This window comes from Diaphorina citri, unplaced genomic scaffold, assembly GCF_000475195.1.
Source record: "Diaphorina citri unplaced genomic scaffold, Diaci psyllid genome assembly version 1.1 scaffold1221, whole genome shotgun sequence".
Taxonomy (NCBI): Eukaryota; Metazoa; Arthropoda; class Insecta; order Hemiptera; family Psyllidae; genus Diaphorina; species Diaphorina citri.
In genome coordinates this window covers 72,207-86,725 of record NW_007378650.1, presented here as the reverse complement: position 1 = coordinate 86,725, position 14,519 = coordinate 72,207, and the positions used below count along the sequence as shown (strand labels likewise).

The 14,519-nt window shown below is 38.6% G+C and overlaps 1 protein-coding gene across 1 annotated transcript; it reads right to left on the bottom strand.

The window, feature by feature from the left end:
- Nucleotides 1-1,082: 1,082 nt before the first annotated feature.
- On the bottom strand, nucleotides 1,083-14,140 carry LOC113469756. Its single transcript, XM_026827648.1, has 2 exons — nucleotides 13,758-14,140; nucleotides 1,083-1,658 (listed from the first exon to the last, which is right to left on the bottom strand). The coding sequence occupies exons 1-2, from the start codon at nucleotides 13,943-13,945 to the stop codon at nucleotides 1,340-1,342; spliced, it is 507 nt and encodes a 168-aa protein (XP_026683449.1). The 5' UTR covers nucleotides 13,946-14,140; the 3' UTR covers nucleotides 1,083-1,339.
- Between the last annotated feature and the right edge of the window lie 379 nt (nucleotides 14,141-14,519).

Here is a 14,519-nt window from a genome sequence, read left to right as displayed (position 1 = left end):
ACAGACAGACAGACAGACAGACAGACAGACAGACAGACAGACAGACAGACAGACAGACAGACAGACAGACAGACAGACAGACAGACAGACAGACAGACAGACAGACAGACAGACAGACAGACAGACAGACAGACAGACAGACAGACAGACAGACAGACAGACAGACAGACAGACAGACAGACAGACAGACAGACAGACAGACAGACAGACAGACAGACAGACAGACAGACAGACAGACAGACAGACAGACAGACAGACAGACAGACAGACAGACAGACAGACAGACAGACAGACAGACAGACAGACAGACAGACAGACAGACAGACAGACAGACAGACAGACAGACAGACAGACAGACAGACAGACAGACAGACAGACAGACAGACAGACAGACAGACAGACAGACAGACAGACAGACAGACAGACAGACAGACAGACAGACAGACAGACAGACAGACAGACAGACAGACAGACAGACAGACAGACAGACAGACAGACAGACAGACAGACAGACAGACAGACAGACAGACAGACAGACAGACAGACAGACAGACAGACAGACAGACAGACAGACAGACAGACAGACAGACAGACAGACAGACAGACAGACAGACAGACAGACAGACAGACAGACAGACAGACAGACAGACAGACAGACAGACAGACAGACAGACAGACAGACAGACAGACAGACAGACAGACAGACAGACAGACAGACAGACAGACAGACAGACAGACAGACAGACAGACAGACAGACAGACAGACAGACAGACAGACAGACAGACAGACAGACAGACAGACAGACAGACAGACAGACAGACAGACAGACAGACAGACAGACAGACAGACAGACAGACAGACAGACAGACAGACAGACAGACAGACAGACAGACAGACAGACAGACAGACAGACAGACAGACAGACAGACAGACAGACAGACAGACAGACAGACAGACAGACAGACAGACAGACAGACAGACAGACAGACATACAGACATACATACAGACATACAGACATACATACATACATACATACATACATACATACATACATGATCTAGGTATCCGTCGTGGCCGGCGATTCCTGCTCCTCCAATGCTCTTCTACACATGGTGTTTCTCTGGTGACTGCGAAGTCCAGCAAGTGATCTGCATTCTCTGCCGCATGCCCTGCATACTAGGGGGTTGTTAGTGCTTAGTTGACCAGATTGGGTGCGGTGTGATTGTGTAGATTGAGGTTGACTGTATATTGTTTGATTGTCTACTGATTGTGAACTCGAAGGATGTTTCGCTTTTTTGACGGGTTGTAAGCTATTTTCTTGAATAGCTGGGTGTTTGTTACGGACATGACTGGTGTATCCGGATCTGGTCTGGTAAGTTTTGTTGCAGATTTTGTTGTTGGCTTTGTCTTTCTGTCGTCAAATCGCGATGTGCTTGGACGATATGAGAGTTTACATATTGACGGCCGGTTCTTCCTTCTTTTTTGAAATTACACACAGGGCACTCCCAAATGAACTCCTCTTCTGCTAGGTGTCTTTCATGTCGTTTCACTTTGGCTTTTGCAATGTCCATTTCCTGTTTAGCAAGCACTCCCGAGTTTATTCTTTTCCTCCACTCTTCCCTATTTGAAGCAACATTTCTCCACTCGTTTGCTAAGGGGTTGTAAATGGTATTTGGAGATCATTACCAATAATAATACGAAATCAGTAGAAAGATATACCTAAATAAAAATGAAAAAGCTCCACAAATTAAAGCTTTGAAGAGAGAAGTCAGGTTCTCTTTGCTGATCTTACTTTTAGGATTTTTAGATAAAAATAATAAAGCGAAGGTACATAAATCATGAAAGTGGATTCATACATTCTGAGGAAGCACCTTGAACTTTTTCAAACGGGACAAATGTTTTGTCACGATGGAATCTGTAACATCGAAATGTCCTGACCAAACTCAATAAACAATCTCTTGAAAAACTTGAAATTTGAATCAAGTCATTTATCTCTCAAACATGAGATTGTAAACATCTGAGGAATCACCTTGAACTTTTTCAAACGGGACAAATGTTTTGTCACGATGGAATCTGTAACATCGAAATGTCCTGACCAAACTCAATAAACAATCTCTTGAAAAACTTGAAATTTGAATCAAGTCATTTATCTCTCAAACATGAGATTGTAAACTACCTAGATGGTCTTTGCTCCATTATTTAAACAGTTCACCCTGTTGATTCGAAACAAATTAACTCATCGTTTAAGTTTCTGTTTGTGACTTCTAATGTGTGACATCCTCAGTTCTATTCTTTGGCAGTTCCCTTCAGTTTCACTTTCATTTCAAAATAATTGGATTTCCTTACTCGTTTTGTTGTTTAAGATGTCTCTTCGTACAATAGGAGGTGAATTAATTACTGTCCAAGTCGATTTCAAAATAATTGGATTTCCTTACTCGTTTTGTTGTTTGAGATGTCTCTTCGTACAATAGGAGGTGAATTAATTACTGTCCAAGTCGCAATAGCTTTCTTTCCTTCCGTTATTCTGTGTCAGGAAGTAATCGTTTAGACTTTACTCTGTTGTCTATGTGTATCACATCAGGTGACTCTTTTCACCTGTCGCCTGTCTTCCTCGGAGTTTGTGGAAAATTGGAAAATTAACAGCGAAAAACTACCACATTGCCGTTGACAACTTCAATAATTTTCATGCGGATATCACTATCAAAATAATAGCTTGTAGATTACTTATACTTTTACTTGTAATAATAGCTTGTAGATTACTTTTACTTATAACTTATACATAATTATTACTAATATTTCTAGGTTTATATTATTTTCTATTTAGTTACTCGTTACTCGTATGCATTATGAGTAATAGTGACACATCCACTATTGCGGAAAACTAACAACACAACTTTTTCCCTCTATTACTTATAGGCATTTTCCTTTCTTTCATACAAAATTAACAATAATGGGAGATAATGAAAAGGTCATTGGCCATCATGAGGCTCTCCTGAAAGTATTGAACCCGGAACTTCTTGATTGGCATGCCGCATGCCGGTTATACGCTATTAGTTCAATGTTTTTCCAATGCTACAATGTAGTCTAGAATGTTTTGGTCTGAAACTGATGCTACAATGTTAGTCTCAGTACGAATATTTTGGTCTGGATAGTTCTGTTATAGTTCAACTGTATCACTGAAATGTTGAAAAATATCGAGAGTTAAAATCTCATAGAAGGTCAATACTCGAGAGGAATAAGAAGATGTTTCATTCTTAATACCTATTTTAATTACGAAATCGATTACCTTGCTTGATATTGATAAATTGGTAGGCCAATATTGGCAACATGTAACTAGCATTTTCTTTAAGTTTTCCATAGTCGCTAGTCGGTACAGTTACCTACATATAAACTGACAAAATTGTCAGTTGGTTGTTATACAGTACAGTAGGTGGTTGTAGATTTATTTCTGCACAAGTTGTAAAGTAGAAAAGCTTTTTTTACAATTTCTTTATTGGCAATATTTTTTGTCAATTTACATAGGTAGGTGATAAGAAGTAATGGGTACAATGATTAAGCTTTACAAGAAGCAGGCAGGTATTTCAAGCTTTTCAAACCATTTAAAATCTAGGAGTGTATTAAGGTAGAAACACACTACCATCACATCACGTCACGTCACGAGATGGTAGTGTGTTTCTACCTTCAGTAACAGTAAAACGCTCGGTGTTTAACGAATGCCTCTTGGACTCGTAAATAATAGATCTGCTCTTTTCAGTCTATTGGCCTTTCCTGGTAATGTTCCATTAACGTTACGGTGTTCCACGGCAGGTATTTCAAGCTTTTCAAACCATTTAAAATCTAGGAGTGTATTAAGGTAGAAACACACTACCATCACATCACGTCACGTCACGTCACGTAATGGTATAGTGTGTTTCTACCTTCGCAGTAACAGTAAAACGCGCGGTGTTTAACGAATGCCTCTTGGACTATTGCCTTATGGTCAGTCAGCTAATTTTCGCACTCTTTATGGCCAATCAGTTGAATTTTGTGTAATCAGTTTTTTAGGTATACCCAGTTTGGAATCCCAACATGTGTCTCAATAGCTTCATTGTGCTGAGAGCTTGTAAATAATAGATCTGCTCTTTTCAGTCTATTAGCCTTTCCTGGTAATGTTCCATTAACGTTACGGTGTTCCATTAACGTTACGGTATGTGTGGAACGCTTAGGTCTACGAGCACCAGTGATCCCTATCGTCTCGGGTCATTTTCGTCTCCAATAGTCGACACGTCTCACGGGTACGTCCGAGATGGTACCCATTATGAACCTTTCACTTAGGTCAGGAATTGGTATCGTTTAGGTATCCCATAATGTCATGGTCACTCCGAAGTATCGTAGGATGAGCATCGAGAGTTCTCTTGATGTAATTTTGCATTTAAATCGTTTTTTCTTCTTCATTGTTGAACGTTAACCCTTTCAACCCGACTTATTTTAGGACCAGAATCTTTAATTTTTTCTGCTCAGGTATTATTATTTGGGCTATAAATAAGCCTTCTACAGAGTTTCATGTCCTCCTAGGTCTCCTAGGACTACTGAACAAAAATCGATCTGGAGACAAAACCAGACAAGTTAGACAAGTGAATTCGACACGTCTCACGGGTACGTCCGAGATGGTACCCATTATGAACCTTTCACTTAGGTCAGGAATTGGTATCGTTTAGGTATCCCATATAATGTCATGGTCACTAAGGTATCGTAGGATGAGCATCGAGAGTTCTCTTGATGTAATTTTGCATTTAAATCGCTTTTTCTTCTTCATTGTTGAACGTTAACCCTTTCACCCCGAATTGTTTTAGGACCAGAATCTTTAATTTTTTCTGCTCAGGTATTATTATTTGGACTATAAACAAAGTTTCATGTCCTCCTAGGACTACTGAACAAAAATCGATCTGGAGACAAAACCAGACAAGTTAGCCAAGTGAATTTTACTGACGTCTTAGACCACAAAAGAAACGTTTGAAAAACACTTTTAAAAATAATGATTTTGTGGAACGTATTGTCCCTTTGGGGGGTGAAAGGGTTAAGGCTTGAGGACCTCGAGGTAGTTTTTTTACGAGAAGGGAATTCAGGTAAAAATTTCCTATAATGGCACTCAAAACGAGTACCAATTTATACCTATTCTTCAGATTTCAGATAGATCTTCTCTTCATGACCCGTAGGTATTTATTTCGCCATTGAATTTTAATTATCTGCATAGCACAATACCTAACAAACCAAATACTTGGTACACATGGTATTACTTCAGTAGGGAAGATGTACTATTATCCTATTCACCATAGGCACCTAAATCTCGAACTTTTATATGAAATTGTACAATACAAACATAATAGTCATAATACGAATTACCCACACTCGATGAGAACATCCAAGTTATTGTGTGATTCTGCAATCCAATGTCTACCCATGTTTGTTCCAGTGGTAAAGAACTTGCAATCATAATTCATTTACTACGAAGAATAGTACTATAGGTAGCTATGCAGGTATGTACACATTGTACAGTATAATGTTTTAGCTACAGACAAAAAATAAAATAATAATAATAAAATACAATAGAAAGTAAAAAATATTATGAGCTGTACCTATATGTGATAGTGTGTTATTCGTCTAGGAAATTCGGGTAATGGGTTTTTTGGTCAGTTTGGTCACTCTGTATGTGAGATATGTGTACAGTTTGGTGAGTTGGGATACTTTTGTGAGATGTTCAATTTCGGTCTTCTGACCACAGAGATCAAAGTTTACGATCGAAATATTTACTCGAATTTTGTATGTACGTCGTGCGAGTAGGTAGTAAGGTACTGGTAGTAGGTATACTCATACTGTGGCTAGTGGCTACCCAAATATTGTTCATTTGAAGAGCTATCCTGAATCCTAAATTGTTCTGGTTTCTTAAAACATTTACTCTGGCATTTTCGTGCGTTGTGGCAAGGATGTGTGGACTGTTGGAATAGATACTACAACAATTACTGTAGGTAGGTACATAATAATATCTATGTATAGTGAAGACTTAATGGTGCAATAGTCCTACATACTGGACTCCACACACAGAAATTTCGTTAGAAAAGTCCCCCATTTCAATGTAATGTAGGAAACAATTCAAACAGTATCAGCATAGGTTCAACCCTAATATGGTCTATTAAGTAACCCAATTTTGACTTGGCGGTGTGAATCGCTACCGGTAATATTCACCCTATCATATTGATGATGTTCATCAAAGTTCAGATAATAATAATAATAATAATAATAATAATAATAATAATAATAATAATAATAATAAAATACAATAGAAAGTAAAAAATATTATGAGCTGTACCTATGTGTGCTAGTGTGTTATTCGTCTAGGAAATTCGGGTAATGGGTTTTTTGGTCAGTTTGGTCACTCTGTCTGTGAGATATGTGTACAGTTGGGTGAGTTGGGATACTTTTGTGAGATGTTCAATTTCGGTCTTCTGACCACAGAGATCAAAGTTTACGATCGAAATATTTACTCGAATTTTGTATGTACATCGTGCGAGTTAGGTGGTAGGTATACTGATACTGTGGCTACCCATCTCAAGTATTGTTCATAAAGGTGTATGTATTATGAACCCATGAATGAAGAGCCTATCCTAAATAAATTATTGTTCTGGTTTTTCAAAATATTTATTCTGGTATTTTTGTGGATTGTGGCTAGGTCCATTATGTAACCTACTTTTGACTTGGCGGTGTGAATCGCTCCCGGTAATATACACCCTTTCTGATGATGTTCATCAAAGTTCACGACTGGAAATCTTGTCCGAGAGAATCCTTTAATTATCCCCTTACAGGAAATCTTGTTTGTCCATGTTTGAGATTCCAAGAATCGTACAACCTTGTTTATTGTTTATCTGGAGTTTACAAACTTGTTTAACAATCAGATGCAATGTCGAATTTCTAACAACTGATGAATAATTGAATAGCATTGAGTAGCTAACAATATGTTTATTGTAAACTAGACTTTGCTGAATCCATTACCGGAAGTTTATCTTTGTTAATATCATTCTACCATGTTTGTTCCATTACTGTCAAAAGGATCAAGAATATCAAGAGCTCTTAGGCTCGCTCTGACGCTTTCGCAGAAAGAAGTCCGACATCGCCATTTTAGACACCCCTATGAAAAGTTGTGTGATTTGTTTGTATCTACCTACCTAGCGCATCCTTATTCATTTATTTTGTTCGAAACAGAGAGGTAATATACTGCAAGGAAATCACTCAAACACAAACTTCATCCAGTTGTCTAACCAAGGTCTTGTTTGAAATTTTGACACTTCATGGATCGAAAAAACCCATAAATTACTACATAGGTAGATACCTAGGTAATTAAAAATAATAATAATTATTATAAAAATAACTAGTTTTACTGTCGATAAAATAAAATGTCGCTGGCAGGTGTATTTATAGGCAAGGGATGTTCAAAGGTATTTACATAATTATAAAGTACATATGAATAGTACACAAGATGTCCATAAGTAAACATAAAAATAGTCACCCAACCAATTACCACACCAATTATTTTCACGCAATTAAACTTGACTAATGACTTCTGCCCACTTGAATAATGAAGAGATGAGTGTGTTACCTTGTCCGCCATCTGAAGTCATAAATCTCCGACTGGGGAGGGAATGTGGCCAGCATTCCTCAGCGTTGTCCCGTTGCCAACAATACATGTGAATAATTAAGGAAAACGGGCTTCACACTCTTGATCTAAAGTTCTCGCGGGTCACCCAGGTCAGGAATGAAATGGACTGAGGTGTACAGATTCGCAGGGCCGTCTACGGGTAGATTCGTAGAGGTTTCACCCATCCTTTAGGACTGCCCCTACACCTAAGCCTCGGAGTGGGCTTTTTTGTGTATGGAGTGAAGCCGGTCTACGGGTTAGCTGGGCCTCGGGGATAACTCCAACAATGATGCCCTTCCTGTGTTTTGATTTGGCAAAATGGCCTCAAGACCTAGCCATATACGCAGATTCGTAGAAGCTCAACTCATCCTTTAAGGACTGTTTGTCCTTAGACTTAAGCCTGGGATTGGGCTTTTTGTGTATGTAGTTAAGCCCGTCTACGAGTTAGCTGGATCTTGGGGATAACTCAGACAATGATGCCCTCCCCGTTTTTTTTTTTTCAAATGGCAAAATAGCCTTAAGATCTAGCCATGCAACCAGAGACGAGAATACATGAAGAGATTTTCCTTTCTGGAAACAGACCACTGCTTCAATGGAAAAATTGAATGGAAAGCGAATGGAGAAGTGGTCAATTTTTAAGTGGTCAGTGGTCAATTTTCCTGAAAGGAAAATACACCTAGGCAGTTTTAGCTAGGCACCTAGCTAGGCAGTACCTATCTTAGACAGTTTTAGCTACGTATTTTATTTTGTGAGGAAAAAACTGCCGTTGATGGTTAGATGTTTTACTGCTGATCTTTTCATAGAGGTTTTGACTCATCTTTTCATCTTTTACCTCCTTGGACGAGTAATAAAATTCTCAACGGCAGTCACTCTTCTTCTCATTGCAAGATTTGCCATCTGATGGAGATTTGTTTTGTTTTGTCTGAGGAGTTTGATTAATGCTGTGACGGTGTTTGAAAGTCTTCTCTCTGTGTGTTGTTGTTCGTCCAGTGCCGGCGCCGGCGGTCCATAAGTTTTGTGACTTTGAGGTTCCTAGACAAATTTTCACTTCATTTGGTAGAAAATTTACCTGCATAAAAGATAGGGAAAATGGAGAACCTATCTACCCTCAAAAGGTTGAATGATAGAATATTCCTAACGGACGGGAATCACTGATTCACTATGATGTAGACTGTACAGTATATGATGTAGAGATGTAGACTATTGTAGATCAATTAGCCTATTAGGCAACTGAAATCTTTGAAATTTAAAGATCAAAAAGGACCGTTGCTTTGGGGTTCCATTTCTCGCTTCAGACTCTCCAGAAACAGCTCCTTCACTATAAACTCAGTATATGATGTAGAGATGTAGACTATTGTAGATCAATTAGCCTATTAGGCAACTGAAATCTTTGAAATTTAAAGATCAAAAAGGACGTTGCTTTGGGGTTCCATTTCTCGCTTCAGACTCTCCAGAACTAGCTCCTTCACTATAAACCTCTAGAACTCCTAGTTTGATTGTAGAAGGCCTTAAAAACGTTCAACAATAGCTATTATTACCTACAAGTAGGTAGGTATTTAGGAAGAACTATAAGAAAAGGTCTAGAATTAACCCATCAAAGAATGTCTGTAATGTTTATACCACCGTTTATGGAATCCTCCTATTTAAGATTTCATTTAACCCACCGAAGCGAGGATTAAATGGTTAGGGTCATCACGCCAACTACTGCTCTGATGACTGGGTATAATCACCACTAACTTGGTGTGTAAATTGTCTAGGTCTAAGGTCTTTTACAACTGTGTTTTATAAAGGGTGAAGAGAGAAACGTTCCAGCTAATGAAAAAACGGCTCTCGAGTTTATTTTTACTAAAAGATGTGCCTATCTCTAAAGGTGTGTCCACACATAGTCGACCGGCTGTCGATCGATGTCGACTGAAACGTCCACACTGCCTCGACAACATAGATTCTCCTCGTCAGCCTATTTAGCTTGGAGAGTAGCGCGTCTACCTTGTAAGCGCTGGGTCGCGGGTTAGATTCCGGCCCGAGGCGGAATTTATCCTGGACAGATAAGGTTCGTTCTCGGAACGGCTGGCTTTCTCCTATCCGGTATTCCTTCTCTCTTCGCTTCCGGACCTTGGCGGTTACAGTTCCCTCTGTCAAACTTCTTGGGGGGGAATCAAACTACGAGTAAGAAGATACTTGCCCAGAGCATCCTGTAATATAAGTTTACTCTTTCACAATCGAATAGACAAGACAGTTCATTGCTATGATCTTTGGTTTGATATCACGAACTGCATCTTCTCAAACATAATAAGTAGCTGCTGCTTGTTCGATGTTCATCATAATTTTTCACTTCATGTAAATAATAACTTGTTTAGAAGAGATGTTCAAAAAAGCTCTAACTCAGAGGTTAATGTGATTCTAATTGCGTGCAGTTTGCCAGTCTATTAGATTTTTTTGTTGAATTATTCTCAAGATCTTGAGCTTTGTACCTGTTCTTGTCTGGATTCCCACTATGTCCCTCCTGTAGAGAGCATCTTCACTGTCCATCTATCTGGTCCTTAAAAGGACGTCTGTCCTTTTTGACCTCTACTGGTTGATATTGAGGAAAATTGAGCCAAGATTCGAATCTTAATAGCTTATTACATGTGATGGCAATATAATTAACTTTTAATCTTTTATTTAACTTCGAGAAGATGATTACTTTTCTAACCCTCAGAAGGTTGCACTCAGTCATTCAGTCGACCACCAAGGGTGAAACTCATGAATTGCCATTTTTTTTCCTGGTCTTTTTCGAGGATTTTTTTTTTTTTTTTAAAACCATTAATTGCCATTTTTTTTTCTGGTTTTTTTCGGGGATTTTTTTTTTTTTTTTTTTTTTTTAGAATTAGTGACCATCTGCAAAATATTATGTAAATTTAGGTAGGTACCTAGGAGTAATAAAATTATTAATACCTTACCTATTAACTTCAGCCTCGTTTGAAGATTTGACTCCACAAACGGTCAGAATCGTTTTGAAAGGTATAAGTTTTTCTAAAAAATCTGACTGTTTGGTCTTGGTATAGTAAGTAGGGTCATCGGCTATAATAAACTATGTCACTGCGACCTTGTTGGATTAAAAAAAAGTCGATTTTGTCCGATTTTCTCTTCAATAATCCCCATTTTATTTCTTTGTTCCAGAACTGGTGCACGAACAACATCTACCGAGTACAGAACTCTGCCTCTCCAACTGCTAGTCATCACAGTTTTAAATCAAATAGGAATCAGTATGCTAAAATATTGAAATGGGCACTTCTCCCTATAGTCCTGGTCATTTTACTCATATCCACCGTTCTGCTGCTAAACGGTAAGTTGTTCCCGCGATCCCTCGAGAAATAATGCATTTTGCTCCCTTAAATTAGACGGTAATGATTCAGAAACCACGACAATGAAAAAGAAAACTCATTTTTGTGTTTAACCTAACCCTATAATAACACTGATCACTGCTAATTTGTGTCAGCTCTTTTGGTAGCGATTTTCCATTGAAGTGCCTACTTGTTTTACTTGATTAGACCATAGATTGCGGCCTAATACACAGGTTTCCCGCAAAAATCCGAACTTCGAAAGTAAATATCTCGGAAACGGTAATAGCACAAATGATATTTTTTTGCGGCACAAACGAAGCACGTTTCTATCCAATGATTCCCTCATCAAAACATAATTTTATCGTCTTTATGGGCTTTGTTCCTGATTCTTCTTCTTCTTCTTTCATAGCGAGATACGAGCTGAAAGGTATTAGAAAGGCAGGAATAATCATTTTCATAAATTAATAGCAAGAGGGAGGGAAAAGAAACATGGAATGCAAAGTGGCGCTGTGTTCAGAATTTCATTAGTGCAATGTATAAACGTAATAATTAATGTAATTTAAATGGGAGTCTTCTCACTTACGCACGACACGACATTTTCCCGAACGACAAGTGGACACGGGCTTTTAGCCAGTGGCGATAGCTTGCTGAATGCACCAGTTCTCAATGGTTCACTCAAGTTGAGCTACGATGTGCATGGTTGGTATCCGGATAAGTGACCACCTGGGCAATCGTGTGCTGTGGCGTGCTGTTTTTTTTCCACTTTTAGCAGTTGAAAAACGTCAGTTAGAATCCTTAAAAAATTGTAGGTTTTTTTGTGATTACATTACTGTGGGTAATAGGTATGAAATGGCACAAGGATATGCAAAGTGGGTAACTTTGCACACATAAAATACTGACTTAGCTTAGAATAAATAAAATTGTGAGGGTCGTCAAATGAGTCATAGATTCACCCTCCGGATGAATGGTTTTCCCAAAATAGGTACGTACACCTTGGTCCTTGTGTGAATGGGCAAGTATTTCAAACTAAATTAAAACTGGTATTTGAAAATTGCACACCCGCAAAAATCCGAACTTCGAAAGTAAATATCTCGGAAACGGTAATAGCACAAATGATATTTTTTTGCGGCACAAACGAAGCACGTTACTGTCCATTTGTCTAATGGTCCACTCCTCATCAAAACATAATTTTATCTACTTTATGGGCTTTCCTGATTCTTCTTCTTCTTTCATAGCGAGATACGAGTTGAAAGGTAATTAGAAAGGCAGGAATAATCATTTTCATAAATTAATAATAAGAGGGAGGGAAAAGAAACATGGAATGCAAAGTGGCGCTGTGTTTAGAATTTCATTAGTGCAATGTATAAACGTAATAATGATTAGTTTATTAGAGAAATACACAGAAACTATACTGTTAGTACACAGAACCTACTGGTAATACATACAACCTACTGTTAAGTCGTGGCATAGGTCAAGGAAGCAATGCAGAAATGGAATTCATATCGCGTATTCCTGATGATATGCCTACTTTTACTTGGCTCGTTGTATGTATTTGACTCGTAAATATGGAGGATGCCGATTGCCAATCCAAATAAAGCGTCAAGTGTGAAGGATGAAGATTATTTAGGCACCTAAGCCAAGTCAGAGTGTCATCGGGTGTCTTTTGATTGCACATAGAAATCTCAGATGTCGAAACTTCGCGACGCAGCGCCGACACGACATTTGTAGCTTAATCAACCAGCTGGGGGAGGTAGAACTTACCTGTTATAAAACTCCTATAAATAAATAACTGTCTTGAGAGAGAGAGAGAAACAGCTGATACAGTGCAGCGGTGATAGCACGCTGAACGCACCATATCCCCATGGCTCAAAGAAGTAACTGATGGTTGCGCATGGTTGGTGATATAAGAGAGAGAGAGAGAGAGAGAGAGAGAGAGAGAGAGAGAGAGAGAGATTATAAAATTAGTGGATGTGTCAAAAATACAAACTTTCTAATACATAATGGGTAGGATATTAAATATTGGTGGGTGTGCAAGAATTACCTAACTGTCAAAGGCAGGATAAGAGAGAAAGAGAGAAGAACCATTATTTGATCGCTATGGCAATGTAGCAAATTTTTCCAAAATGGAATGTGATAAAGAGAATATCCTATTATTAGGAGTCAGTGACTGTACCCCAATTTACATACGTCGTGAGTTCAAACCGTCCCCCATCCAGATAGAAATCACGCTCAATGCACATAATAATCACAAGGTATGTACACAGGTACGTCCAGCCTAGTTAGCTTGGTATGTAGAGCATCTGCTTTGTAAGCGCGATTTTATCCTGAAGGAATAAGTTTCGTTCTCGGAACGGCTGGCTTTCTCCTATCCTGTCTTCCTCCTTTCTTCGATTTCGGGACGATAAGACTCTGTCAGTTACAGTTCCCTCTACCAAACCTCTCGAAAAAAAAACACCCACACACACAGGTCCGTGCATTTCCACAGGAAAAAATGTCTCGTGGCGTCCACATGCTTACATTACGACATTACAAAACGCACATATTATACCAAGTCCATTCCATACACGATTCACATAACATAACATAATATCTACCTTGGCAGAGAATCGAGAGGAGTGGAAACACAAAGTAGAAGAAATACAGCAACCTTCTGAATAGAAGATGCTACAAGAGGAGTGGAAACACAAAGTAGAAGAAATACAGCAACCTTCTGAATAGAAGATGCTACAAATGAATGAATGAATGAATGAATGAATTGCTAAGATACTTTGTTCATTGAGGTCTTTTTTGAACACATCTAACCATCTGGTTTTTGGTTTTCTTTGTGGCCGTTTTCCCGTTTCCAACTCTCCGAAGGCTATTTGTTGTGGTGTTCTTTCTTCTTGCATGCGGCTCAGATGTCCTGCCCAGCGTAGTCTTCTTGTTCTTATTATGTTTTCAATTGTTAGCATGCCACTTCGTTCCAGGACTTCCTCGTTGGGGATTTTATCTTTCCATGATATTTTTAGAATGCTTCTAAGACATTTCAGGTGGAAGGCGTTTAGTCTTTTTATGTCCTTTGCCCTTGTGATCCAAGTTTCTGCAGAATACAGGAGTGTACTCAGCACGATGGTTTGATAAACTAAGAGTTTGGTTTTCAGATTAACTTCGTGGCGTTTCCAGAGTCGGTGATATAGTTTTTGGAAGGCTTGACCTGCAGAGCAGAGACGATGGTTGATTTCCTTGTCAATGTATCCGTTGTTTTGGATGATGCTTCCTATTCTTCGATTTCGGGACGATAAGACATAGCAGTTAAAGTTCCCTCTGTCAAACCTCTTAAAAAAAAAAGGTCACTTTCGTGATAATTCTCGAAATTCACATCCCAAATTGAGATTTGAAATTTCGGCTCATCGAAAAAAGTCTCAGACTCTAGAGTTTGAATGGAGCAGTTGCAAATGGGTAAAAATTATAAATAAATGGTCGGTTCCTATGTAAAAGGTTGGGAAAAATCCAAACCTGAGTCAAAACTCCGAAAAAATAACTGGA

Coding starts and splice junctions, on each gene's coding strand:
- LOC113469756 (XM_026827648.1), bottom strand. CDS start 13,945: ATGCTAACAATTGAAAACATAATAAGAACAAGAAGACTACGCTGGGCA. Junction 1,659..13,757: donor GACCTCAATGAACAAAGTAT/CTTAGCAATTCA, acceptor CATTTACAACCC/CTTAGCAAACGAGTGGAGAA.